The sequence below is a fragment of the Amphiprion ocellaris genome, chromosome 4 (genome assembly GCF_022539595.1).
Source record: "Amphiprion ocellaris isolate individual 3 ecotype Okinawa chromosome 4, ASM2253959v1, whole genome shotgun sequence".
NCBI classification, from domain to species: domain Eukaryota; kingdom Metazoa; phylum Chordata; class Actinopteri; family Pomacentridae; genus Amphiprion; species Amphiprion ocellaris.
This window is the reverse complement of record NC_072769.1, coordinates 5,075,739-5,102,605: the sequence shown is the minus strand read 5'-3', so window position 1 is coordinate 5,102,605 and position 26,867 is coordinate 5,075,739. Positions and strand designations below refer to the sequence as shown.

The window sequence follows — 26,867 nt, the reverse complement described above, 5'->3', positions numbered from 1 at the left end:
TTTGGTTAACAAGGGTTAGTAAAGTAGCAGTAGTAGTAGTAGAAGTAATTTTGATTATTTTTTTACAGGTTGTAACAAAGTCTGCATCTCAGTGTCTTCTTCAGTAGGTGGAGTTTGTGCAGATGTAACAGAGATGGCAAGATTCAGAAAAGCTTGTAAGGGGACCTTTAGTTGGGATTATCTGGATAATTCCCCCCACTCCCCCGAGTCGTTCATGCTCCAGAGATGAGAGCTGCTCCAGGAAAAACCGACCCGTGTGTAAAAATAGCTGACCGCGGCGGAAAAAAGGCGCACATGAGAAGCATTGGATTGCCTCAGACAACTGTGATAGAGATGCCTTTTGATGCAGGCAGACACTGTGTACATTGATTGCTGATGTGCTGGTCTTTCCTGAAAACTCTTGGGTCTACATGTTCAAGCTTGTGTTTGTTAATGAATGCAGTTGGAACCACGTGACACTTGTGAGCATTTTAAAGATTTAGAAAGACCTGTCTGCCTCAATTCCCGCAGACAGACGGACAGCTTTTCTGTTAGCAATTGTTTCCTCAGAGATGTGATCGGGCCTGACACTCTGCAGTTTGGTGTAGTGGAGTTCCTCACTGAAATATTAACTGTACTGTCACAGTGGCTGGATTCCCAGGCCTCCCTGCTGTCTGCTACAGTCTGCACACATGCAACTGCTCGGCAGGACGCCTGATTGAGCCTAAGAGCTGGAGGTGACTGATCCTGCTACTCTGCACAGTAGTATTTTAACACTACTGACAACAATATGTGTCTGAAGCACATATTACCTATAAAACCTGAGTGTTAAACACATGTTTAGCTGTCAATAGTTTCACCAGCTATAGTAGAGAAGAAATCAATCCGAATCACTCTGTTTATTGAGTTTGTGAAATCCATTAGATTTGCGGTAAATGTCACATACACCTGCTTGAGTTTAATTAAAAAATCCCACAATTATAACTACAAACAGAAAATCAACACATTTTCCATCAACAATTAATTTAAAATCTTCCCATTCTTTTCTTCGCCAGTATGCTGTTGAGAGCCTGCCTGGTGCATTTATATCCTGCCAGCTGTGTGATTCATTTATCTGTTTACCACTTCAGACACAAGATTCTTCAGCACCTGCAATCACCAAAACTTGATGGTTTTTGTCACACTCTCACCATTTTAGTTCCACTTAATTCAAGATTCTTGAGCAGCAACTTGTTCCATGAAAAAAAATCTGGAATCAATGTGTTGCCCAAGGACACTTCAGCATGCAGAGGGACTGAGACTCAAACTGCCAACCTTGCGATTAGTGGACAGCCTGCTCCGCCACTTGAGCCACAGCTGCCCTTGTAAAGGACTACAGTGATCTGTGATTCTGAACAGATCTCCGTGCTGTGGAGAATTTGTCAAAACTCTGTTCAGATTTAAAGTGGAGGCACGAGAGACTAAAGCAGTAGTGGAATGGGAGCAATGTGTCTCTTTTGGAGATTCAGATCCTGTCCCAATTCCAGGAGTACAGTCAAAGAGCAGCTAACATTAGCTGTCTCACATTCCAGTGTCACCTATATGACAAGGCAGGGCACCAGCGGAAGAACATTAAAGGAGCATTGACATTTCATATACGATACTCTCCGTTGCAAGTGCTGCTGTTTTGTTTCTGTTGCACAGCGGCTCCTGTTTTTTGTTGTTACAATTTTTCTAACATGTGAAGAGATAACAGCCTTCCCAGTGGTGTTTTTATTTTGCTGGTCTTGTACATATAGACCTAGTTACTTGGGAAAGACGTATGACTTTAATAAAACAAGTTTTGAATCAGCTTTTTATCTTGAGTAAAGGCAGAGAGAGAAAATCTGATCAAAACTGTGAATCATTCATAAGACAGAAAAGAAAATTGAGTTTTTTTTTTATTTATTTATTTATTTATTTATTTTTTTGCCATTATTGCCCAACCTTCACTGGTCAGATTTTCTGCATATTTTCACAATATGTAGTCTCTGTCCCCAGAAGATGACCTTTTGGATTTTCATTTTGAAGCCTAATTCTAGCACCAGTGTCATGCCAAAATTTATAGCAAGTTAACTTATATTCCTACAATAATATGTTCTTTAAAATGTTCTGATTCCATTTCTGCTCTGGAGGAGGAACATATTTTAGTGACCTTATGACCCTCCCTTCCTGTAGTGCCACCCTAGCTACAGACCTTATATTACATAATTCCTGACAGTGAAGGCAAGACAGACTGTTTGTGGAGGTTTTCCAGAGCAGAGATGACATCTGCAAGTAAAAGCTTTTCCTCACTGAGCTGAAGGATGAAGAGCTTTTATGCTGACAATTTGTCTCCTCTCTCGGAAGCCGCCGTCATCTTGTGTCACGTCAGGATCTACAGGCTGTTAGTCTCACATTAACACACCCAACCTTCCAGAGAAGGTAAGAGGACATCAAACAGGACACTGAAGTTTTTCTTTTTTTTGAGACTTTCAACCCTAGAAAATGAAAATTAACATTCTTACTTTCTTTCTTACCCTTTACCTGACCATTTTTCCATTTTGTAGTATGGGTTACTGTACACCTAAAATGAAAGAAATATGGTTCATCAATGCTCTTGAAATAAAATCAAGAGGTCACAGAATATCCAATGAAAGTAAACTTCTAACCCAGTTTCAGTTCCTGTTTGTGGGCTCTGCACTGCAGATCTATCTTGCTCAGACAGTTTGTCCCTCTGGGGCTCCTGTAGACACACCGTACTGAGGCTGCAGTGCAGTTTGGATAAAACCTTTTGGTTTCCTATTTAGATTCATGAGGAACACTGAAAGAAACTGAGTTTTGGATTGAGCCCTCCCCTCACATGCCCCGTCTGTCAGCTTCCTGGCCCATAAAGTGGCTGAAAGCCGCTGGAGGCTGATGGAAAGTGGTTGCTATGACAGCCAGCATCCGGGGCTCAAGATGAGAGTTTGGGTTATTAGCATAGCGAGTGTGAGTGTTGTAGTGCTTACTGGGACATCAGGATAGGATTTGAGTGGAAGAACAGAAATAGCTGGTCCATTTTTATTAGAACATCAGTACTCTCAGAGAGGCTGGACCAACCTCCTGTTTATCACCTCTGTGATGAGGCCAGGAGATCACTCATCATGTCTTGTTGATGGTTATTTTCATTTTCTCTACTTTCATTACAATATAATAGTAAACCACACACCAGCAGCATACAATGATGGGCTATACAAAGATTCCCTACAGCCCTTTTCAAAGATGAAATGAAGAAATTCTGAGCAAAACCAAAAGACTTAAATCCATGTTTTAGGTACGCGCAGTGACACTGGGTTGACTTACCTTTGAGAACACCTGCTGTACAGGGAAGCTCAAACATACAAGAGAAGTAACATGACCAGAAAACATATTTAAGTAGAGAGAACTGAGAACTGTTTCTTTCCCTCCTGAGAGTGACACCGGTACATCGTCACCTGTGAAGCTGATATGGTGACTTTGTTAGCCAACAACAGCTGATTATTGACACGCCCAAGAGTTGCAGAGCAATATTATCATTCATCTACAACTGTGTTGGTATCCACCTGATGAATCCAAATCCAATACTCACTCTCTTCCACCTCTGTTTTTGACTCTATTAAATCCCAGTTGTTGACATATTAAATGCTCTATATTGATCATCTAGTCTCTAACTGTGTCTGTCTGTTGAGCGTGTTTTGTATGGAGGCTTTTAGAAGTTATTCTATAAATACAGGCCATTAATGGCACTATGAGAGTTAACCAAAACAAAAAAGTTCTACCCAGATAGATACACAGTTGGCTGAGCTATATGTAAGTTGTATATGACAATTATCCTAGTGATAGTGTTGTAATTCACTGTGAAGCTCTGTAAAGACAGCTGAAGATTCAGTTGATAATTTTCTGTAGTTTCAGCATAACAGACGCATCTTCTGTTGGCATTTAATGCACTGTTATTGCAAAAGAAAAGGCCAAATAATAAACAAATATCCATCATATCTGCTTTAAGTCCACAGAATGGCAGTTTTAAACTCCTGCCATCACAGCAGGCAGATGCTCGCTGACATGTCAGAATATGACACTGTCCCAGATATAATGTGCGTCACTGCCCTAGAACAGGAGCAGTTTTATCACATGGGGCTGCAAATATCAATAAACCTGTTCACAATTTATTAATTCAATCATTGTTCAGTCTATTAAAATTATGAAAGCAGAGAAAACAGTGCAGCCACATTTCTGTCAAAGAAAATGTTTAACTAAAATGACTGATTGTTCCAGATTATTTTTTTCTGAGTCCAAAACCACTGATAGGTGAAGTGAATGATCTTGATTGAACATTGACATCTTGTGACAATGCATTGTTCTGCTTGAAAATCTCCTGTTTCTGGCATTCATTTGAATGTTACTTTGACACACACCACAAAAACTGCTCAAGAACCGCTCAACATATTTAGGGCTAGAGGGCAGCTGTGGCTGAAGTGGTAGAGCCGATTGTCCAATAATCCAAACCTGAACTTGCTCCTGCTGCACCTGCATGGCAGGTCTGTCGCCATTCGTGTGTGAATGTGAGCATCTGTGGCATGTGTCAGGATAAGCCTGATCTACGTAGGTCCCACCCTGCAACCTACAGGACCCACAGAATCAAGAATCAACACAATGTTAGGCGGGTGGCCATAATGTTTATGCCTGATCGGTATAAGTGCAGACATTTAGATACTGTTTGAAAATTTTCTGTAGCAGGCCTCATGACCTTGACTGGTGTTTCAGTATCATCTGAAATCTGAAATGAAAACAAAAGAACACTGTTCCTCTTGAGTCCTTAGTTTGATAAAAACAAACAAACAAACAATATGTTTATGTATAACATTATACAATGAAACTAAGTTGTTACATTTCTGAACAGTCAGGACTGAGACTGGACAAAAAATTCGGAACTATCTGATTACAGAATAGGCTGCACAGTGGTGTAGTGGTTAGCACTTTAGCCTTGCAGCAAGAAGGTCCCTGGTTCGCGTCCCGGCTTTCCCGGGATCTTTCTGCATGGAGTTTGCATGTTCTCCCTGTGCATGCGTGGGTTTTCTCCGGGTACTCCGGCTTCCTCCCACAGTCCAAAAATATGCTGAGGTTAATTGATTACTCTAAATTGCCCGTAGGTGTGAATGTGTGAGTGTTTGTTTGTCTATATATGTAGCCCTGCGACAGACTGCCGACCTGTCCAGGGTGTCCCCTGCCTTCGCCCAAGTCAGCTGGGATAGACTCCAGCCCCCCCCGCGACCCTAGTGAGGATTAAGCGGTGTATAGATAATGGATGGATGGATGGATGATTACAGAATAATTCAGAAAGTTCATATCTGAGCAAATAATATAAATTAAATACAGCTGTAGAAAAAGATTCAGCTGTTATTTTTACTAAATGATCAGGGTTTGCTCTAAAAATGTCTATTTTTGAATAAATGAAAATTGTCCTGAGCTGTGCTCGATATTTTGTCTGTACAGATAAAAATTAACACAAACTTCTTGGCTGCTCTTGCTGCTTCTCAGCGGTGGACCTCCAGACCTGGCTCTGCTTCTGGACCTGCTGCTGCTGTTTCAGCGCCAGCTCAGCTACGGCGCTGTGCTGTAGCTGGACAGTAACCTTTATGAAGGTCACTGTGACTCCTGTGTAATGATTCTGACACTTACATTCAGCCCTACAGTGTGAGCTGCTGCCACTGTGATCAGAGAGGATGACAGCAGGTTTCTGCTGCTGCTGGCAGGCGGCGGGATTCTTGCAAGATTTGCGAGATCAAACTAATAAGAGATTTCATCTTTTCAGGCGTCAAGCTACGTGGTTGTTGCAAATCTGCAGTTGGTTGGACCAGTCAGCGTCTTTTGATGAACTACTTATAGCTACAACCTGTTGTAGGTGTGAGTTAGCTCACGATGTACAGTGATTTATCCATTTATCCAATCACTTACAAGTATTTTTTTAAACGTCCCTGCCCTTTCCCATTTTCCAAGGACAGCTTCTCAGACGGTTTTGTGCAACCAGCCATCAGGTTAGGTGGACAGGGGCGTTATTGATCTGGTGACCTGGGTGCATAGTGCTGACAAGCTGTGAGGGAGGGGCGCTGAGTCAGGATGGACTGCAGCAGTATGGATTGATGAGCTGAGCTGTGGCTGTGAGGAGACATTAACAGTTAATCTGTCGATACACACAGATACAACACAGGGCCCATATTTATCAAACTTTCAACAATGACACAACAGACAGCTCTGAAGTACCAACTTCACAGGAAAAAAGTTGGCAGAGACTGAAATATGAGGCACAAGTGGCATTCGAGTGACATGTATGATCAAAGAATGAATATTGTATGTTCTTATCATGCAGTGATATGTCATTTTGCCTTGTTTCTATACTGGATATACTCTTACACCTTCAGAAACCAGAATCCTAATTTCCCACAGTTTACTGTACCATAAAGACACCGTGAAAAACCAGACCAGCAAGATGTGGCTGGTGAGATGGCTAAACAAATGCACACATTTTTCCCAGTTTCATGCAGTTTGAAATACGAGTAGTAAATGATTTTTTTAGGGTAGTTTGTTACTGCACAAAAATAAGACAATAAAACAATTTTATGTTAGGCCTGTGATAATTATAAATAATTACAGAAAAGACATAAAATTAAGGTTTTCCAACATCACATTTTGACAAACCTCTTTTACTCACTTTCAAAGTTTCTGCAGTTAGTGCTCTTTGTCTTTGTAAGACTGTGTCGTGTTAATGTCGGAAAGCATTTTTAAGTCTAAAAAGTGTTTTTGTTCTAAAGGGTGTGAGTAGGAGTAAAGGTGGAACGTTTTTGATTCATGTTTCACCCTTTTGAAGTCCAAAATGTCGCTTTAAGCAGCTTGATAAATCCAGGTCCTGACCAAACATGTCAGCTCTCTGGCTGAGACACCGTAATGAAGATGTATTACTTGAGAAACTTAAATAATTTGTTCAATAAAACTTTGTTTTATCCACAAAAGCACAATGACACACTATGCATTACTATGTGTGATACTGAGGAGAGCTGCAGAGGACAGCTGACTTGTTTAGAGGTCAGAGGTAACATGTTTTGGCAGAACTTGACAACTGTCCTCTTAAATAACTGTTTTCTGTCCACAGTACCTCCGTTTTGTTGAAGTCACTGCTGCAATGCTGCAATTTCCCCTTTGTGTTTAATGAAATACATTGTTGACAACATGATACTACAATCATGACAACTTTAAGAAATATAAGATTTGCCGGCCAAAACAAAAGTAATTGTAGATTTTGTAGAGAACTTCAAGAACTAATTGTTCTCTCTCTGCTGTTTGCAGCGCTGCTCTATGCCACCATCTTCGGTAATGTCACCACCATCTTCCAGCAGATGTACGCCAACACCAACCGCTACCACGAGATGCTTAACAGCGTGCGAGACTTCCTCAAACTCTATCAGGTCCCCAAAGGCCTCAGTGAGCGAGTGATGGATTACATTGTGTCCACTTGGTCCATGTCCAGAGGCATCGACACTGACAAGGTAACACTTGAATACTGCTTGCTGTGTCAACACAGTGAATATTGGCAAAGAGTGGAGGAACACAACAAAGGTTTTTACTAAAAATGCCAAGAAGTACTCATATTCCTTTCAACTATTGCCCGTTTTTGAGAATATGCAGCTTCTACGACTTCTATAACGGTTGTAATAATTTCGACCATCAATTGCAAGTCATGGCTAAAATGAAAGCGCTCGCTGAGTTTGCTTTCAGGGTCGAGATCCATACCTGTATCCAAGTGCTTTTGATTGCCAGCCAAGGATTTCCCACCAATACACTTCTACACTTCTGATAAGACATTCTGGTACCAACATCTCAATCAAACACTGAAAAAGAATGGTCTCAATAGACACCAACTAAGAGCAACACCAAGACTCCACTTCTCCAAGACAGACGCACAAAAGCTCTTGAAAAAGCATTAACCCCAGCAGCACTACCCCCACAGTCAAACATGGTGCTGAGAATCTAATGCTTTGGAGTTGCTTTTCAGATAATAGTTTAGGCAACCTTATTAAAATGGCAACATGAGGAAAGAGAACAACATTAAGATTCTGGTGGAAAAGATCAGGTAATCTGCAGAAAAACTTGTCCCTGGGCAGCTTTGAACCTTCAGCAAGACAATGAAATGAATCTGAATGACTATTCTAATAATTTCAGATACTGGATTTCTGAATTTCCTGAGCTATAAGCCATAATTATCAAAATTACAACAAAAAAAGCTTGAAATATTTCTCTTCACGTGCAATTAATGTGGAATACATTAAAGTTTACCTTTTTGAAATAAATTACAAAACATAGAATCTTTGAGTGAGATTAAATTTTTTTGAGCTGCACCTGTAGAGCCAACTTTGTGTCAGCTCTTGCCTCAAGCCTGCTCCAAATCAGTCAAACACTTCTGACAATCTTTCTGCATGTCTTCATTTGAATTTACTTCCACTATTCTTTTGTAATGATCGCCAGCTTTTTGAGGTTGAAAGGCTTGTGGATCCTCCAGGAAGAGCAGAAAAAAAACATTGCTGGGGAGAAGGATGTCTGGAATGCTCTGTTTAGCCTGCTAAAACTAAATCGTAAGACAAAAACAATTCAAATATTAACCTTTACAAAAGAGGAACTTATTCGAAGGCTGATGTGGTGGATTGTGGTACCTTGGTATGAGTAATAAAATTTTTTTGCATTGAGATTGCCTTTCATTGTTACTGAAGAGCCTAATCCAGGAAAATTGCATCCAGAATAAAAGAAAAGGTCTATCTGATTACTTTTAACCACAGAAACAACAGCATCACCTAAATGTGCTTCATTTTTTGTTCTATGCTATACTGCATATCACCTAACATATGAGACAGTGACATGGGCTGTAATGAGCTGTATTGATCTGACTTTATCTGAACTCAGTTTAACCTGACCTAACTTGTGTCTGCAGGTGCTGCAGATTTGTCCCAAGGACATGCGAGCAGACATCTGCGTGCACCTTAACAGGAAGGTGTTTAAAGAACACCCTGCGTTTCGACTGGCGAGTGACGGCTGCCTGCGGGCCCTCGCCATGGAGTTCCAGACCATCCACAGCGCACCCGGAGACCTCATCTACCACGCTGGAGAGAGTGTGGACAGCCTGTGCTTCGTAGTTTCGGGATCGCTGGAGGTTATCCAGGATGATGAGGTGGTGGCCATTTTAGGTAAGGTTTGAAAATATATTTACTTTTGGTGTGGTATTAAAAAATCAATTCCCTGTGTTCTGCCATTAATCCATCTATAAAAATGTTATAACAATGTCAGCCATTAGCTAGCGTGACAACCAAAATCAGATATCACATCATATAACATAAAAACAATAAGGGCTAACATAAATAGAATATCTTCGAGAAAAGCAATGCACAGCTTTAAGAAAATCAATACAAATTATACATCAAAACATGCAGCTCAATTGGGAATGGTTTGCTCTGCCTTTTGCTAGCAATTCATGATGAAGTATTGACAAAATTTGTAAATAAACTGTGTTAAAATTCCCTATTGAAAAGAATGAGAAGTGAGCCGAACTACTGCCACAACCCGGCCATCTCTGGAACCCCGTAGCTCTGTCATACTTTACACTAGAAACTTTATTCAAAGTTTAAACAAGTCACAAGACTGTGAATGTTACCGTTCTAAACACGTTTTAATGTCTTTTACTGTTTTCACACAGTGTGAAAACAGCAATATTTTTTTAAATAAGACTTCTCGTTTTTAAGCTGACTGTTTCTTCGAGGGGCTTATACTTAATATGCGTGTCTGCATCTCTCTCTCTACACCCAAACTCTACCTCTCCTCACACCTCTTCCCCCTCCTCCGTGACATGTGCTGGCTTTTCAAAAGAAAACGTGTACGCTGTGTTCCAAATTATTACACAAGTAGGATTTCAGTTTTTCAACGAAACGTTTCGCCTGTGTTGATTCTCCTGTCTGTTGAAAACACTGACATCAATTTCAGACAAGTATTGTGGAAGATTTCTGTCAAGAAAATACATCATATTAAGAGAGCCGATGTAAAAAAAACCTCCTGCTGAGCAGCAAATACAGAGATAATGTTATGTCAGCCACAACATTATGACCACTGACAGGTGAAATGAATAACATCATATTGGTGCTATGTGGTGTTCTGATGGAAAACCTTGGATTTTGGCCTCCGTGTTAATGACTTATACACCCAAAAAACTTAGAGAAATGAACTCTGGATCTGGTTACCTGCCTCTGCATACCTTGTGATGTAGTTAAAAGCAGTAAAATGCATGAACGTGTCAAATAATTTTGGGTCCTGCTACGTAACCAAATGCACCTTCAAATAGCAGTGGTGTGTCAGCCATGGTGAAAGTAGAGATGTTGTTACTGAAATAAAGGAGATTTTCTATTAGAAACTCAGTTCAGTTCTGCTGAATCTTCTGGATTTCAATCTTATCAGCATTTCTTTTCTCAGGTTTATGAAAACTCCTTCAGTAGGAACAGAAATGAAATGTCACTATGTTTTAGTCTGAAAGTGAAATGGAGAAGTGAAATTGTAGTTGTGCTATTGCCAGCTGACACCACCACTGCTTCACCCAGAGGAAACACCTGAGCTCTGACACAAAAATACTAAACTCTGTAGAGTCACCTGCCACACACACACACACACACACACACACACACACACACACACACACACACACACACACAACAAAAAATAGCGATGCTGCCTCCTCAGCACATCAAAACAACAAAAAAATTAAACGTGTTTGCTATTTTTGTCAATGTGCGTAGGAATCATGCTCCGGGGCCCTCATTAGCAAAGCATAGTTTTTGTGCATGCAGAACATACTGCCTCATTTTTGAGCTGATAGAGGGAGAGTGTTCACCAGTTCAGAAGCACAACAGTGTGAAAGATGACGGAGGAAGCTGTCAAGGCGGAGGACGGCTGAATGAACAGCTGTCAGAGGCATTATACAGTTCACTCTGACTGTTCACAAAACCTTTCAGCTCTTTAACGGCTCCATGATATTCAACATCATTCTGCAGTCAGCGTACCGGAGAAAACACACATTCAGCTTTCCTGAAGTAGCATTTGATGTGAAATGAGTGATATTTAAATGAGAAAACACAACAATACTGACACAAACACATACAAATTAACTAAAGTGAAACTATGACATTTCCTGTCACTTGATCTTACAGACATATTTCATCAGCTACAGTATACAGCCGAGGGGAGTGCACTCCTGTGCAATTCAGTGCAACAAAAATACTACTGGGATTCAAATATTTATTTAGTTTTAATTTTTTTTATACTTCCCGTGTGCACCATTATTTTTCATGGCAGATTTTTCGTGGCAGATGATACCAAATTTCTTAAGCAATATTCTGTCAGTCTCCAGAGATCATTTATTCAGTTGCTCTTTGCTGTAGGAGTCATTTTTCTCTATCTCTCTCTGCAAAATAACCCAAAGCTGTTCTACTAGAGGTCAGGCAATATGCTTGGCCAGGTAGTAGTTTTTGCTTTTTACTTCTTTAGAAACTCTTGTGTGATTTTGCCAGTTGGCATTGAATCATTATCATGCTGGATTATTCCTCTTCTGCCAAGCTTCTGCAGACTCTGAGTCATCCTGTCAGCCAGCATTTTGATGTATTCACAGGCATTCATGGGATCATCTAGAAATATCATCTCAGCCGCAACTTCTTCAGCTTCATATCATCACATTCGCACCTTTACTGTCAGGACTATGCATTCATAGTGGTAGTCCTGGCCAGGTTCATGCCAAACATGCTAAACTAGCATTTATTTTGAACATTATCTACACACGAGTCTTTTTTTAGACACCATCCATGGATGTTCTGTGCAGAGATGCAGTGTCCTTCATCTGAACAGTCACAGAAACTTGCCTGTGTGTTTTTAGGGCTAGATTATACAAACAGCACACTGCCCGTTGCAGCATTTCAGGAGGACACCATTGCAGTTCCGATTAGAGATGCTATCGCTCATTCTAAACCTCCTGATTACTGATGCAACTGTCAAATGATTCTTTCTGAAGACTCACTAGTTCTGGTGTTCACAGGTATTTTTTTTTTAACTTGCTAGTGTTATTAGGTTGATTGGAAATCACAGCTGTACTCTGGTTCTCTTGATCACAGTTTATACTTTACTTCCTGTATTTTCAATATAGAATTCTAAATAATTAGTTGTTTCTTCAGTTGTTAATAAGGGAAAAACACTCTGCTAGTCAAATAAAAATAATGCAATTATCCAGATGTGATACAAATTAAAATCATTTGACATTTAAGTGATATTGCTGATTTTTTGTTGTATTCTGTATATTTATCTATAGATTTAGCTGGCTCACCATGCCAACACTGAATGTAATCAAAAACTCCTTAAGCTGTTTGTTTCTTATTGATTTTGTATCTTGCATGAGTTTCTGAGTTTAATAACTCCTGGCAGCCATCACAAAGCAGCAGAATAAACATGTTTCCAAAGTGAGAGAGGAGCTGTGTTTTACCTTATTGATTATTTATTGTTGCTAACTATCTGGACATGATCGGTAAGGATCTAACTGCAGCACACCTTCAGTATTTACTTCTTCATTTGAACTGTCACTGTTGATGTGATGCAGTCAAACAATTCAGTTCAATTTTCTTTATATAGCGTTAATTCATGACACGTCATCTCATAGCACTCCACATAGTGAGGTGAAGACTTTACAAATTTTAAACAAGGAACGGAGAACCCAGTAATTCAAAGCTGCTTATGGATTACTGGCAATCAGCGACACACAGAGGTCATCTTTATGAAAAGTCCTGAGATCCATTACAGGCTGTGAGTGTCAAAACATTTCTTTGTTGTTTACAGTACTTGCTATTTTATGAATGTATTTCTAACATTTAGCATGCCTTACATAATCACATATGCTTTCTTCTTTTAAAATACATCCATGTTTCTATTCAGTAGAACAGATAATTCATCAGAGGAAGGTCTTAACAGTGTGTGGGTCCACTTCCTGTTTAGTTCTGTCTTGGGAAATGTGTGAAGAAATGAAACAGCGTTTGTAGAAATGCTCATAACTCTCCGAGCAATTACATCCCCATCATACATGGCATATGGAACATTTTTGCTTCAGGAGTCTGTTGATGTGAAGTGATGGGATTCTGTGTTTCACACATGGATCATTTTAATGTTCCTCAAAATCTAACATCCTAGTTTTTTTGTGATTTCATAAACACTGAAAAGTCTGTTGATGTGTGATGATAACCCAACTACCACTTTACCAATAATAACAGAGTGTGACTCTGTGTGACAGCTCACCTGTCTGAGGTAAAGAAAGTACACCATGTGATCCTTATAGACCCTGTCTCCATGCCGAGGATCATTCCTAATTATAAGTAATTCCTTCTGCTGTCTGATGCTGCAGGTATTTAATAAACTTGAATGAAAGATTCTTATGCACAGATTGAAGCAACAAACTAAACTTTAGCTCCTGTTAATGTTTTGTTAGAACCCAGATTGCATTCATTACTTGTAAATGTCAATAATTATACACAGACTCTGTTTTCATCATTTTTATGGACATGCCTGCCATATCCCTTACTAGGTCTGACCTACTAAGATTGTCGCTACAACGTTTACAAAAAAGTGAGCATAGTGCTCATTCAGACACGAAGTTGACGTGTTCAGATGCTGTCAGATTCACGGAAAGCAGTGCTGTCTCACAGAGGCTTAAATCAGCTGTTACTGGCAAGCTGGATCCTAGCTTAGTTCACTGTTCATGCTGGGAAACCGGCGCTCCCTTTAACCTGCTCACCCACGACTTCAATAGGTCAGCAATTTCATGCTTTCCACCATCTAGATGATCAAATGTATTCAACTCTTTCATCACCCAAAGGCTATGTTCACTTTCTGCAATGCAGCAAAAGTGAGACTGCCACCGTGTGTTTCTCTTACATCACATGGCTAAAACTGAGGCAGTCCAGGTGGTGAGCAGCATTTAGAAACCTCATGAGATGTACAGTTGTGCTCTTAAGTTTACATACGCTGGCAAAATTTCTAAAATATTGTCCATTTTTTTAGAAAGTTGTTTGATGATGGAAAAACTTTTCTTTCATTTAGGGTTAGTGGTCAAAGTTATTTATTGACACACATTTGTATTTGGTCTGATCATGTTTTCATTAAAGAATGGTTCATATTTTACAAACTCTGCCAGGGTATGTAAACTTATGAGCACTGCTGTATGTGTGTAGTTAGTTTCTGAGTACCCCAACCAAAACCAGAATAACATGTTTCTACGCGAAAACACAAAAACAAGTCACTACAACAAACTTGATCATAACCAGAGCGTAACCTGTCAGAAACACACTCACTCTGTGATCCTCTTGCATTTATTCTAGTGCAACACCAAGTTAGTTCTTCAATTTCAAACTAATGAATGAATTATGGACTTATGTACTGAAAGAGCTAACATCTGGTCAGTCACCTGTTAAACACCCTCCACCAAAGATGCTTTAGTAATAGTTAGTGCAGGTTTAGTGACATTAGAATGTTAGCTTGTGAAAATTCATTAGCCTTATGCTACGTTTCTGTGATCATTACTAGAAACCTTGTATGTACAGTGTTTCTATGGTAAAATCAACATCTGTTTAGCATGACAAGCTAACATGCTCCATAATACATACAGACAGCCCATATAATCTGCTGAAATTCACAAAACTCCAAATGTAAGAAAGAAACAACCAATAGCTACATGTGCAGCACATTAATATAATGTTGGTGCATTTTAATTAGCAACAGGAAAAGGTTCATTCTTTATCTTGGAAACATAGTTTAACAGAACAAATTATAAATGGTAGTCTGTGTAACATTTTTCTGCATGCTATATTTACCTTGAATTTACATTTATCTACCTAGAACTACTAGAACATTGGTGTGTGAAGACGTGCCATGTCCACAGAGTAGGAAGTACAAGGAAATTACCGATTTGTCTCAGCTGTTACTTTCAATTCAATTCAATTCAATTTTATTCATATAGCGCCAATTACAGTCAAATTTTCTCGAGACGCTTTACAGAACCCATATGCCTGAACCCCAGAGCAGCCCTAAGGAGACAGTGGCAGGAAAATACCCTTTTAACAGGGAAAAAAACCTCGAGCAGAACCCGGCTCTTTATGTGGGGGAACCATCTGCTGCTGGCCGGGCGGGTTGAGAGGGACAGAAGACGTAGAGAGGTAGAAATAGAGGGTTAGAGGTAGAGGGTTAGAGATAGGGGGGTAGAGGGGTAGAGGTGGAGGGGTAGGGATGGGAGCAGAGGGGGGTGGGAAACAAGGAACATATAACATACAGTTGGATACAGTATGATAAGCTAGATGATACATACAAAGTACAAGCTAGCATTGAAATTGATTCATAGTTTACTGTTATGGTGTACGGCTCTGGCATTAAATATACTACATATATAGCTGGTAGTAAAATTCAAACAGTATGTAGATGAGCATATCAAGTAAAGTGAGGGTGATGTAGTAGTGAGTAGATTGGTGGAAATGGGCAGCTGGAAGCAGTGGGCTGGAGGAAGGTCAGCAGCAGCATCATCCCACAGATGGAGATTAGGCCAGTTGGTGGGAGAACAACCACAGATCTGAAACATCCAGCTCTGGGACTAGGGACACTTGGAGAAAGGACACAGGGAGAAACAGAGTGAGTGTAATGCAATAATGGTACATGTAGTAAATATAAAGGTAGATAGAGAAGGGCTCAGTGTATCCAGAGAGGTTCCCCAGAAGGGGGGACACTTTGACTGCTATTTTGAACTCACTTGATTGTGAGCTCTTGATTTAAGAATGATAGTTTCCTTCGGTGAAACCACACAAAAAAGAGAGATTTTTTTGAGCCATACCAATTGAAAATATAAGGGAAGCCTTTGCAGCTTTAAAAAACACAGGAACAGTGTGGAGTCTTTTGATATTTTGACATTCTGTAGTAAATAATTGTCACAAATGTTTCATATCTCCAACACAAATATAAGTAAGGAGGCTCATGGAACGTTTTTCCTATTGATCACAGCTTGTAGTTACTTTTATAACTTCTGTGGATCTGTCAGTCTGCCATGCCTGGTGCGTAAAACAAGCTGCTTAGCTGCTGTTTGTTAAAAAGACAAAGTGATCTGTAGCTGATTATTTAAAAACAAAATGAGAGAAGAGACAGAGAGGTCTAATTCCTGATGATCAGAGAGCAGGTGGAGGCAGGAAGATCCTGAACCGGTAAAGGAAAAGTAATCCATTTACTTAAAATGGCAAACTCAGAAGTAGGGCCGCAAAAATAAATCACCATCAATCACATGAATGATTTCACCAGTACATTTTAATGTACGTTTTAAAACACGGTCTAAATGCACTAAAGAATAAGCTAAATAAATAATAAAAGTGATCACACCAGTGCAGTGAAAAGTTAGTCTGGAGCCTTGTTCCTGTATGATTAGATATGAAAGCTATTCTTCTCTTGTCAAAGTGTCTCTTTGTTCCTACAGCCAGACTGCCATGGCAGCTAGGAAACCAAGCTGCCATCATGGTTTAGGTCCAGGAACCTTTCTTTTCATCTTCGCTATGACCGGGATGCTGAGCGGAAATAAGTTGAGCTGAGCGACCTGTTTCTGTCCTTTGGATCTCTGGTTTTATTTCCAGACAGTCACCAGAAGAGACATGTTATCAGCAGACTGAATCAGCTTCAGTTCCTCTCTGGATAAATATTTAGATTTCACTCTTGAGTTGTGCACCTCCGCCTCTGTAGTTTCACATCACATTAGATGCTATTTAAAGTCCATATGCTCGCCTCGGTTCCTTTTTTCACATTAAAACAGATGTTTTCTCAGAGCAGCTGCAGCCTGTATCAGAGCCATTCTTCACTCTGATAAATGTGTTTTTGCTGCAGTGCTCTGATGCTTCATTAATGATGGTGTTCATCATCTTGACCCTTTGATGTGTTGTCATTTGTCTGACTTCACCAGAGGGGACAGAAGCGTTAGTTAATGGAGGAATCAAAGATGTGAATCGCAAGAAAATCAAATGCTTCAGAACTTGCTTGAGAATTACAATGGGTTTTTTTTTTTTGTTTTCCTTGGGTGCATTGTAGTTAAATAATAATATCAACTTCCCAAAATGTCAATAAATAAAGCAGCACGCTCCTTTAGCTGACATTTCATGATATTTTACAGTGTCTTCTTCTCGCTTTAATTTTATGACTTCCTGATTATCGCAGTTGTTTCTTCTTTGGACAACAAAACACATTTAGACTTGTTTATTTCTTTTTAAATGAGATCCAGCAACTGATGATGTTGCAGCTGCAACTTCAGAACCTGGGATTTTCTGGTTCATAACATGAGCCATTTTTTTGTGTTTCAGATGTACAGATTTTTGGTGGCAGTGCTCAGACTGGTTCTAAGTTACGGTTTGGGAACTCAAAGTTACACCTGTTCTGCACTGATTGAAATATATTGGTGTTTTCTACTCACCAGATTTGTAACAGCATCTCTGACTTCCTCCAGTTTCACATAGAAGTTACGTTTCAAATGAGATTATATGATGGTTTGTTGGAGAAACATGAGTTGAGAAACATGTTATATAAAGTATTTTTGTCAGTTAGACTCCAGGACAGGGCAGCAGTATGAAATATGGTTCTGGATGAATGCTGGAGATGAGGAGAGGACCCCTCCTGGAGTCTAGATGCTGGTGGTGGAGGAGGCATCCGGGGTGTCCTGGACAATCCGATGAGGTGGAGATGGGGAGGGAGAATGATGGAATTGCAGTGAATTTAAACAACACAACCAACAAGCTGATTGGTCCACGGAGTACAGGCAGATGTATTATTGGATGAAAGGGGTGATGAGGTAATTGGGAGCAGAGTGATTTTGACAATGTGGGAAGTAAAGGGGAGAACAGTGCAGTAGGGATTCTTTAAACTCCCAAAAGGACAGAGACAGAATTTTTAAAATTCTGCTTCAGCTTCAGTTCAGGACGATGAACAGGTTTACTGGAAAACAGCAGGCTGTTCTGACTGGAATGGATGTGAAAAAAATTACCAACTGATTACTATAAACTATTCAAACCAAACGACCAGGGCTGGCAATGTTTAAATCACCCAGTGCCATTTAGATACAAAAGTCCAGTCTGAATGGAGATTTTGGCTGTTAAAACTTTATTTTACCTGTAGAATTCATTTCATTATTTTAAGAACTGTCACAAATTAGTATCACCTCATTTCATTTATTTATATTTGTATACTAAGTCTTTTAACATTCTTATATTGATTTCTAAATAAAACAATTTCACACAAGTGTGAGCAAACCAAATCATGTTGTTCCACACAGAACTGCAACATTATAGGTGAGTGAGTATAAAGACCTAGAGGTTTAACTGACACACACAAATTGAAGTGTCATGGACTGAGTCAAAACATACTTGAAGACAATTTTTTCAAGAAGGAAGAACAATGGTCTTTGAGGATAAACGAGTGATACCTTTTCAGATGGACTGAAAATCAGCTTCTAAACCTGCTTCCAGTTTGTGAAAGATTCTCCCTCCAAGCAGTGGTACATGAAGAAGTCTACAGCATTCACGATGATCTCTATGCTGGACAATCCTTCATCATATGCATCCAAGTACCTCCCTGCCCAACTAGCCAGCACAATCCTCAAAGATGAACAAATAATGACCTGGCATCCCGTCTGACTTGACTCAAATCCTGTGGAAAACTTATGGGCCCTTCTCGAACGTGAGGTTTACAGTGATGAAAGACAATCCACCTCTTTGAACCACATTCAGGAGGCTGTGGCTGCTGCCTCAGCGATATTTGATCCCAAGCAGATCAAGAAACTGACAGACTCCATGGATGGAAAGCTTATGGCAGTTATTGAAGGGAACGGTGACTGTATTGGTCACTGAATATTTCTGTGAAGCAAAAAAAATGACAATTTTGTTACCTGTTTGTTAAACATTGTAAATAAACAAGTGAGTTGGGGATTTTTTTTGTCTTTAGAGATCTAATAATTGTACACACTTTTAACACAATTTTAAACTTCTCAGCTGTTATTCATTTACTTTTGAGGTTTAAAAACAATTTGAGCTAAACAGATTGGGTTTGTCTGATCTGCTCTTTGCTTGGTCAGTTAGAATTTATCTCTTAACATCTCACATCCTTGTGCATATCACTTGTCAGCATTGTTTAGTGTCAGCACCTCACAGCCAGCGAAAATAAACACAGAGGAGCAAAAACAGTAGCAAGAATCAATAGAGATGAGAAGTTTGTATTCAGTCCAAACTGGAAGGAGCTTAATCTCCTGCTTGTTGACTGGGAAAAATACAGTGCAGTGTTTGGAATTGGACTGTCATACCAAAGATGTTATTGTTGTTGTTGTATACTTGCGGTGTACATTTCAGACACATTTAGGGCCTCAGTTGTGTTCATCCTGGATCTGGATACATACAATAATATGAAACCATCAACCCAAAAAGATCAGATCTGACTAAAACACTGGAATTGAGCATTAATGCCTGTGAAGTGGTTGTAGCCTTGATGTGTTTGGACAGGGACTCTTTGTCACTTAGTAGAGCAAGGGATGAAATTAAGTTAGTGAACGTTGTTTACAAGGAATGGGAAAATACAACACAGAAGAAACAAGCACCTTCTGGTAAATATACAGTTAACTGCTCAAAAGTAACTGTTATTCTCACAAACATCACAAGATTGGCTGATACTATACTGCCAGGAGTTTAAATTATTCCCCCACACTGAGAGAATCTTTACTTGTTTTGATAAAATTCATCCTGAATAGATACTGACAGAGGCCATTTGGTGACTTTGAAGATATACAGTCTTAATCTTCATCACAATCACAGAACTACATCTCTATGTTCAACATCTCGTTTTAATTAGCTAACGTAGGAGACCATGGTAAAGCTATGAAACCGCTTTCTGTGTCGTCGGTTCAGACGAAATCCTGGCTGTTTGACAGCAGCTCTGCAGCTGTCTATGTGAATCTTGTGTGATGGTTTCTGTCAGAGTGTCACTGTTATGATTTAGCACACAGCTTAAACAGGGTGGACCAATCAGTGGACAGTAAACAGCAAAGTAAGACTGTTTGAGTACTTTGTCATTTGTATTTCTTCAAAAGAAATGGCACTAGTTTTCAGTTCCTCTTCATATTGCCCACTTAATTTGCAAGTGGAGTAACATTTTAACTGAGGTGAAATATTTATTATGTAGATTTTGACATATTTCCAAAAGACCTATAATAAATCAATGAAAGAACCAAAATGCATGATTGTTTCTGTGATAACGATGCATATATTCCAATGATTCCATCAAAGAAAATTAAGAGTTTAAAAAGTCACTCGAAACTCAAGACTGCATTGATATGAATGGTCTTTACAAGTGTATGTAAACTTTTGTTCACAAATGTAACTAAATACACGGATTCTGTTTGAATTTTTATCCTCCTCAAAGCTCCAAAATTTAGTCAGAAACAATGCATTTTGTTGAGCATATGAACATTTGGAACCTGTTAATTGATCATCGTGACACTGTGTCTGTCTGCAGGTAAAGGTGATGTGTTTGGCGACGTGTTTTGGAAGGAGATGACCCTGGCTCAGTCCTGTGCTAACGTCCGAGCGTTGACCTACTGCGACCTCCACATCATCAAACGAGACGCGCTGCAGAAAGTGCTCGAGTTTTACTCCAACTTTGCCAACCACTTTGCCAGAAACTTGGTGCTCACCTACAACCTGAGGAAGAGGGTGAGCCAGCTTTCCTGATGTATGTTTAGTGCAGATGTATTTTATTTAACATGCATTTACTGAGAAAATCACCTGTGTGTGGTGAAGATTATTAGCATCCTGCTTTATTTGGTCCTATGTTTAAACTGCTCAGTTATGGAGAGAAATCATTTGATTAAATAGATATTTTATGGAGCAGAGTCTTAAAATGTTAAACTGTGACTCAATAAAACACCAAAATGTTCCTAAAATCAGACCAGAGCGACAGTGTGTGAGTCTTGTGGATTGAACTGTTGTTGCAGCTCAGTGCTGTGCTCGCTCTGTTGTCGTCTAAAGACTTTACATAAGCTGCTTTGTTCTCAGCTCTTCCTCTTCCACGCAGCAGGTGTGACTGTCAGTAAAGCAAACACTGCGGAGGTGGATGATGACAGACAGATGTGTTAACACCTCAACCGCAGCCTCCAATCACACACTTTCTGCTTAATTTAAACCTTCAGTTTGGTTCATTCAGCCTAAAGAGACCATGAAATACAAATACATTGGTGTCACACCACTTTATACTGTCCCCTCCAGGCATGTTTTGCCAAAATGTTGTTCTTTGAATAATAATTTGTGTCTCTGCCTGGTTAGGAATTCTTTAATATTCAACCTTCATCTCCTCCCTCATTCAAAAATTCAGAATCTATAAATCTATTTTTTAGTTTCAGGAGGGTGATTATCTACTCTTTGTGCTACATATTACAAGTTGTAGGAAATAATGTCCAGTAATTTTCCAAGTCACTGTTATCTGTGATTCCACCGTGTTGTCAAGCCCTGAACATTCGGCAAATTAGTCAGCTGAAGTTTGCATCTGAATCCTGTTCAGCAGTATTAAATACGAGAGGGGACAAACTAAAAAAAAACACGACTCAACCACAAGGTGTTGTTGGATGTGACTTTCAGGACTTAAAACATCTGCTGCTAATATTTTGGTGCCAGATATCACAGGATTCATTGTGCAGAGTCCAGGCCTCAGCAGGTTGGAAATATTTTGGCCAAAAAATGAAGGATCAGCAGCAGCATATTAGGCAGGTGGTCATAATGCTTTGGCTCATCAGTCCATGGGCAGCATGGAGGTTAAAGTTGCCTGTTGGACCAGGACTGACTCACAACTTCTTAAACACATCATAAAGTCAGCTCTCAGGTGAGCTCAGAGAAACTTCCAGCACACACATCATTCTGCACAGTAAAGGTCGAACAGCCAAGACAAAAACACATTTTTTAGTGGTCACTGGTCATCCATCACATGGTAGGTACAAGACTTGTTGTTTCCCATGTCCATGTCAGCTTTCTGTAGTCTGAATGAATAAATGCTTATGCCACAAAAAATTGTATTTAAATGAAAATATTTAAACGTAAAAGAATTTCAAAAAACATTTTAAACAATAATATGCTATCAAGCATTAAAGCTATTTAAAAGGCACTAAATGTGATTAGACTAAAGCTGGAAGCACTAGAATTGTCTCAGAATTCCATGACAGTCCACCCAGCATTCATCAAGATATTTCAGTCTGGATCTAAGTGGCAGACCATGCCATTGCTGCAATATTTGCTATATGTACTTGTAAATGCATCAGAGCCAATCATCTAACCAACAAGAGCACTGGACATGTTGGCAGCAAGTTAGCCTGTATTAATAATTGTATTAATGAATAATATTAATGTCTCAAGGGCTGAATGTGAACATAAAAGGCATAGTCTCTTCTTTCAGCTGCAAGTATGTACAACAGGAACATCAGGCCACAATAAATCATGATTTGAACTTAAAACTAGTCGACAAAGACTTGAAAAAAAATCTGCCTTATTTTCATCAACTCTTTAATTGCAAAGTTGATTTGTTGTGTACATAGGCATGTGTACATGTTACTGCAATCTCCGTTTTTAAAATAAAAGAAGATATGGCAGGCAACATGTAAGCTTTAGCTGAATCCACGACTTCATGTCATGTGTATCTATTTAGAAAAGAGCTTAAAGTTTCTAATCTAGACAAGGCAGTGAACATTTACTTAAGCTGATTATCATTTCTGCTGCAGAGAAGTGATACCATCTTTACAGTCTTTCTGTTACAAATCAAACTGAAACCTAGCTTTAAGAACTCAGCTGAAAGGACATTTACCTTTATTAATTGATCTTATCATTTTGTAAATGCATATTTGAACAAAAATTATCATCTGAAATATCTTCTCCTGGTCATCAAGGTCAGCTTTATTAAACTATATTGCCAAAAGTATTGGGACGTTAATGAGATTCCATTCTTAATCTATAGGGTTTAATATAGAGTTAGCGCACCATTTGCAGCTATAACAGCCTCAACTTTTCTGAGAAGGCTTTCCACAAGGTGAAAGTCTTCTTTTGTGAAGTCAGGCACTGATGTTGGATAGAAGGCCTGGCTCTCAGTCTCCACTCTAATTCATTCCAAAGGTGTTCTATCGAGTTGAGGTCAGTCAAGTTACTCATCCATGTCATTATTGACCTGATTTGTGCTTTGGTGTGCAGTCATGTTGGAGCAGGAAGGGGCCATCCCTAAACTTTTCCCAAAACGTTGGGGGCATGAAAATGTCCAAAATGTCTTGGTATGCTAAAGTATTCAGAGTTCCTTTCACTGGAACTAAGGGGCCAAGCCCAGCTCCTGAAAAACAAGCCCACACAATAATACCCCCTCCACCAAACTTTACACTTGGCACAAGTATCGTTGTCCTGGCAACCGCCAAACCCAGACTGGTCCATCAGATTTCCAGACAGAGAAGTGTGATTGGTCACTCCAGAGAACACGTCTTACTGCTCTGGAGTCCAGTGGTGGCTGCTTTACATCACTGCATCCAATGCTTTGCCCCACACTGGAGTTAGGGTTGATGTAAGGCTTGAATTAAATAAAGCATCTTCCAGGTAAGAACCAAACAGACACCAGCTGCAGTGTGCTGTTGTGTCGCATCCTTGGTCTCTGAGGTCAATTTAATAAGCCCTTCTATTGATCAAAGTGATCAGTGCGCCGATTTACTGATTTCATCAGTGATCCATTAAGTCAGACATGGCTGTGCGTGTTCAGACATACTATTCATCTGAGATGTAACTTCAGTTCCAGCAGGATATGTGAATGGAAATAAATGATAATAAACAAACTTTCCTATTGTTTTTAGTGTGCTGAAGTTTGCACACATTGATCCCGACACAGAATATTAACCCTCATCAGTACGCCTGGGGTCCATGCGGACCCCAAAGCTTATTTGATTCCAACCAGGTTTGTGGTGTATATATAAAAAAAATCATTTGGGGTACATGCGGACCCCAGCCAGACCCCAGCCAGACTGTGCATCTGTTATTTATGTATCTTTGTGTTATGTTGCTCTTGTGATGACTGCCTCAGTTGCATTGTGTTTCATTTCAATTCAGGAGTTCTTACACTAATATAGTAAGCAATACATGTTGTAATCATCAATAGTAATTTCATTGTTTCTTTCATATTTGTATCTATAGATGACACACGTTTTAGGAAAATATGTATTGAGAGGATATGGACAGGTACAGAATGAAATACTACTGGGTTCCAGCTGGACCCCAAGTGTATGGATGAAGTAGGTTTTGCCACATGTACTGACGAGGGTTAAACCATCTGAGAAACAAGAAAGTCACGTGGCTGAAAGGCTTCTTTGCCAAAATTCCACCATTCTGCCTTTTTGACCTCTCAAATTAATTGTTAGAAATAAGAAAATATTTGATTTGATGCTTTTGTATTTTTTAACCCTTTGATGCACAACATGGGTCAAGAGATACACATTTTAAATTGAATATGGGTCACTTTTGACCCATGTTGTGCATCAAAGGGTTAACAGCACAACAGCTGCTAGAAGAGACAACAAAACCAGTAACATATAACGCTTCATCTATGTTGGATTGCTGCTGACACAGAGATCGATGGCATTTTCTTCCAGAAAACGTCATATGATAAGATTGTAGTGAATCAGCCAATGAACATAATGACATTAAAGTCTAATCAGAAAGTGAACATAGGTGCCTGGGTCACTGTTCCCAAAGGTTTCTGTTTCTAAAATGCAACAGAGTGAGCAGCTTTTGCAAAAATCACTGTTTTAGGATCCTAAAACTCAGAAGCAGTGTAAACACAAGGCATAAACATAAAGGAAGTTAGGCATTTTAAATTAAAAGCGTATCAGTCTAAACGTAGCCTGAAGCTTATTCGACAAGACTACACAGGTCTTAAAACACTTTCTCTCACCTCTGAACACTTTTCAGGCCCAGAAATATTGATGCTTTAGACATTGAATTCATTCAGACTCTAGTCCTTGTACCATATTGTAACTATCCCCAACAAATGGGAGCCCAGCAGGACTCCATCAGTTATCAACCTGTAACTCGTATCACAAGATGCAATAAAAGACACATTTAATTTAAGCTACATGAGACACTGAAATGAAACTAACAGCTGCTTTAAAACCACAGGACCTGAAACTGCTTAAAGTTTTTCTTTGAAGTGAAAACACCCGATGAGGAACACCTAGCTGGAAGTGAGAGGTCAGCAGACTCTCACATCTGCTTTCACTGCTCACACAGCTTCATTATGCTCACCTCCTTTCTACTGTCAGAGAGAGGGGTCATGAAGGGAGTTCTGACACCAAGTCAGAAATGGAACAAAATTACACACAGACCCTGTGATGAAATTAGATCTTCAGGTATTAACTTGAATTAGCTTTATGTTGCCGCCTATAACATACTACTATACATAACTTCCTTCCCCAAAATTGCTTTACTACTGCATAATGAGTAAGACTGAAAACTGTATTTTTTAAAAAGGCCTGTAAATCAAACACTTCTTCTGGATCAGAAGTGACTGATGGGCTTTAACCCCGCAGTTACTTCTAACTTCAGTATAATATCATTCTGTGAACCTTTTGCTCTGCAAGGTCTTGCACTATCTGCCTTATATTGAAGTTTATTTTTGTCTGTTAATAGTGGAACATATGAAGAATCTGCCCTTTTTGCAAGTCTGTATTCTCCAAATGGTTCTTAGTTATTTTAAACTTGATCACAACAGCTTCCTCAAATTTCATAGGTGAAGGGGAGAATTTAGCAAGAATGCTAAAATGGGTAGTGATTCAGTCTGTTTAGCTCTGTGTGACAGCCTGCTTATGATACATCACTGCTACAAATCCTTGTCAACCGACGAACCACAACGTTACAGTCCACCTGCCCAATATTATCTAAGTCCCTTTGTACCTCGTTGAGTCCACAGACTCCCGAAGACGTCCTGTGGAATTAGACATCAAGACGACAGCAGCAGATCCTTTCAGTCCTGAAACTAGCGAAGTGGGGTCTCCATTGATTGGACTTGTTTTTCCAGCATATCTCACAGATGCTTAGTTGGATGCTTGAATTGATGCCAAGTCAACATCTTGAACTCTTTATCATGTTCTTCAGACCATTCCAGAACAATGTGCAGTGTGGCAGGGAGCATTGTCCTGCTGAGACCGCTGTCATCAGGTACTACTGCTTTCATGAAGGGGTGTGTATGGTCTAAAGCAAAGTTCAGGTAGATGGTATGCGCCATATAAATGCATGACCCAGAACACTGTCCAGAGCATCACACTGCCTCTGCTAGCTCCCCTTCTTCACATGCATCCTGCTGCCATGTCTTCCCCAATAAACACACCCAGCCGTCCAAATAATGCCAAAGGAAACATGATTTATCAGACCAGGCCCCCTTTGTCCATTGGTCATGGTCAAGTTCTGACATTCACATGAACACTGTAAGTACTTTGTACAATGGTCCGGGGTCAGCATGGTCACTCTGACCAGTTGGAAGCTACTCAGCTACACAACAAGCAGCGATGCACTTTGTGTTTGGACCTCTTTATATCAGCAACCTTTACTCCCGTTGAGCCTTGGACACTGTCACAGTCCAGTGGGTGTCTTTCTTTGGACTATTTATTGCATATCTGGGACTGCCCACAATACCTGCCATTTTGGACATGCTCTGACCCTGTCAAGCCATCACACTTTGGCCCTTGTCAAAGT

The 26,867-nt window shown here is 39.7% G+C and overlaps 1 protein-coding gene across 3 annotated transcripts in view; it reads left to right on the top strand.

Annotated features, from left to right (window-relative positions):
- Positions 1 to 26,867, top strand: part of kcnh1b (potassium voltage-gated channel, subfamily H (eag-related), member 1b) — an 89,808-nt gene that overhangs the window by 48,500 nt on the left and 14,441 nt on the right. For 2 of the 3 annotated variants that reach the window (XM_055009846.1, XM_023287918.3), the window contains 3 exons: positions 7,339 to 7,538; positions 8,975 to 9,227; positions 20,626 to 20,822. In XM_055009846.1, coding sequence (XP_054865821.1) covers positions 7,339 to 7,538; positions 8,975 to 9,227; positions 20,626 to 20,822 — 650 coding nt within the window. Of the gene's footprint in view, positions 1 to 7,338; positions 7,539 to 8,974; positions 9,228 to 20,625; positions 20,842 to 26,867 lie in introns of all 3 variants that reach the window. The other variant, XM_055009847.1, reaches the window with a different exon arrangement.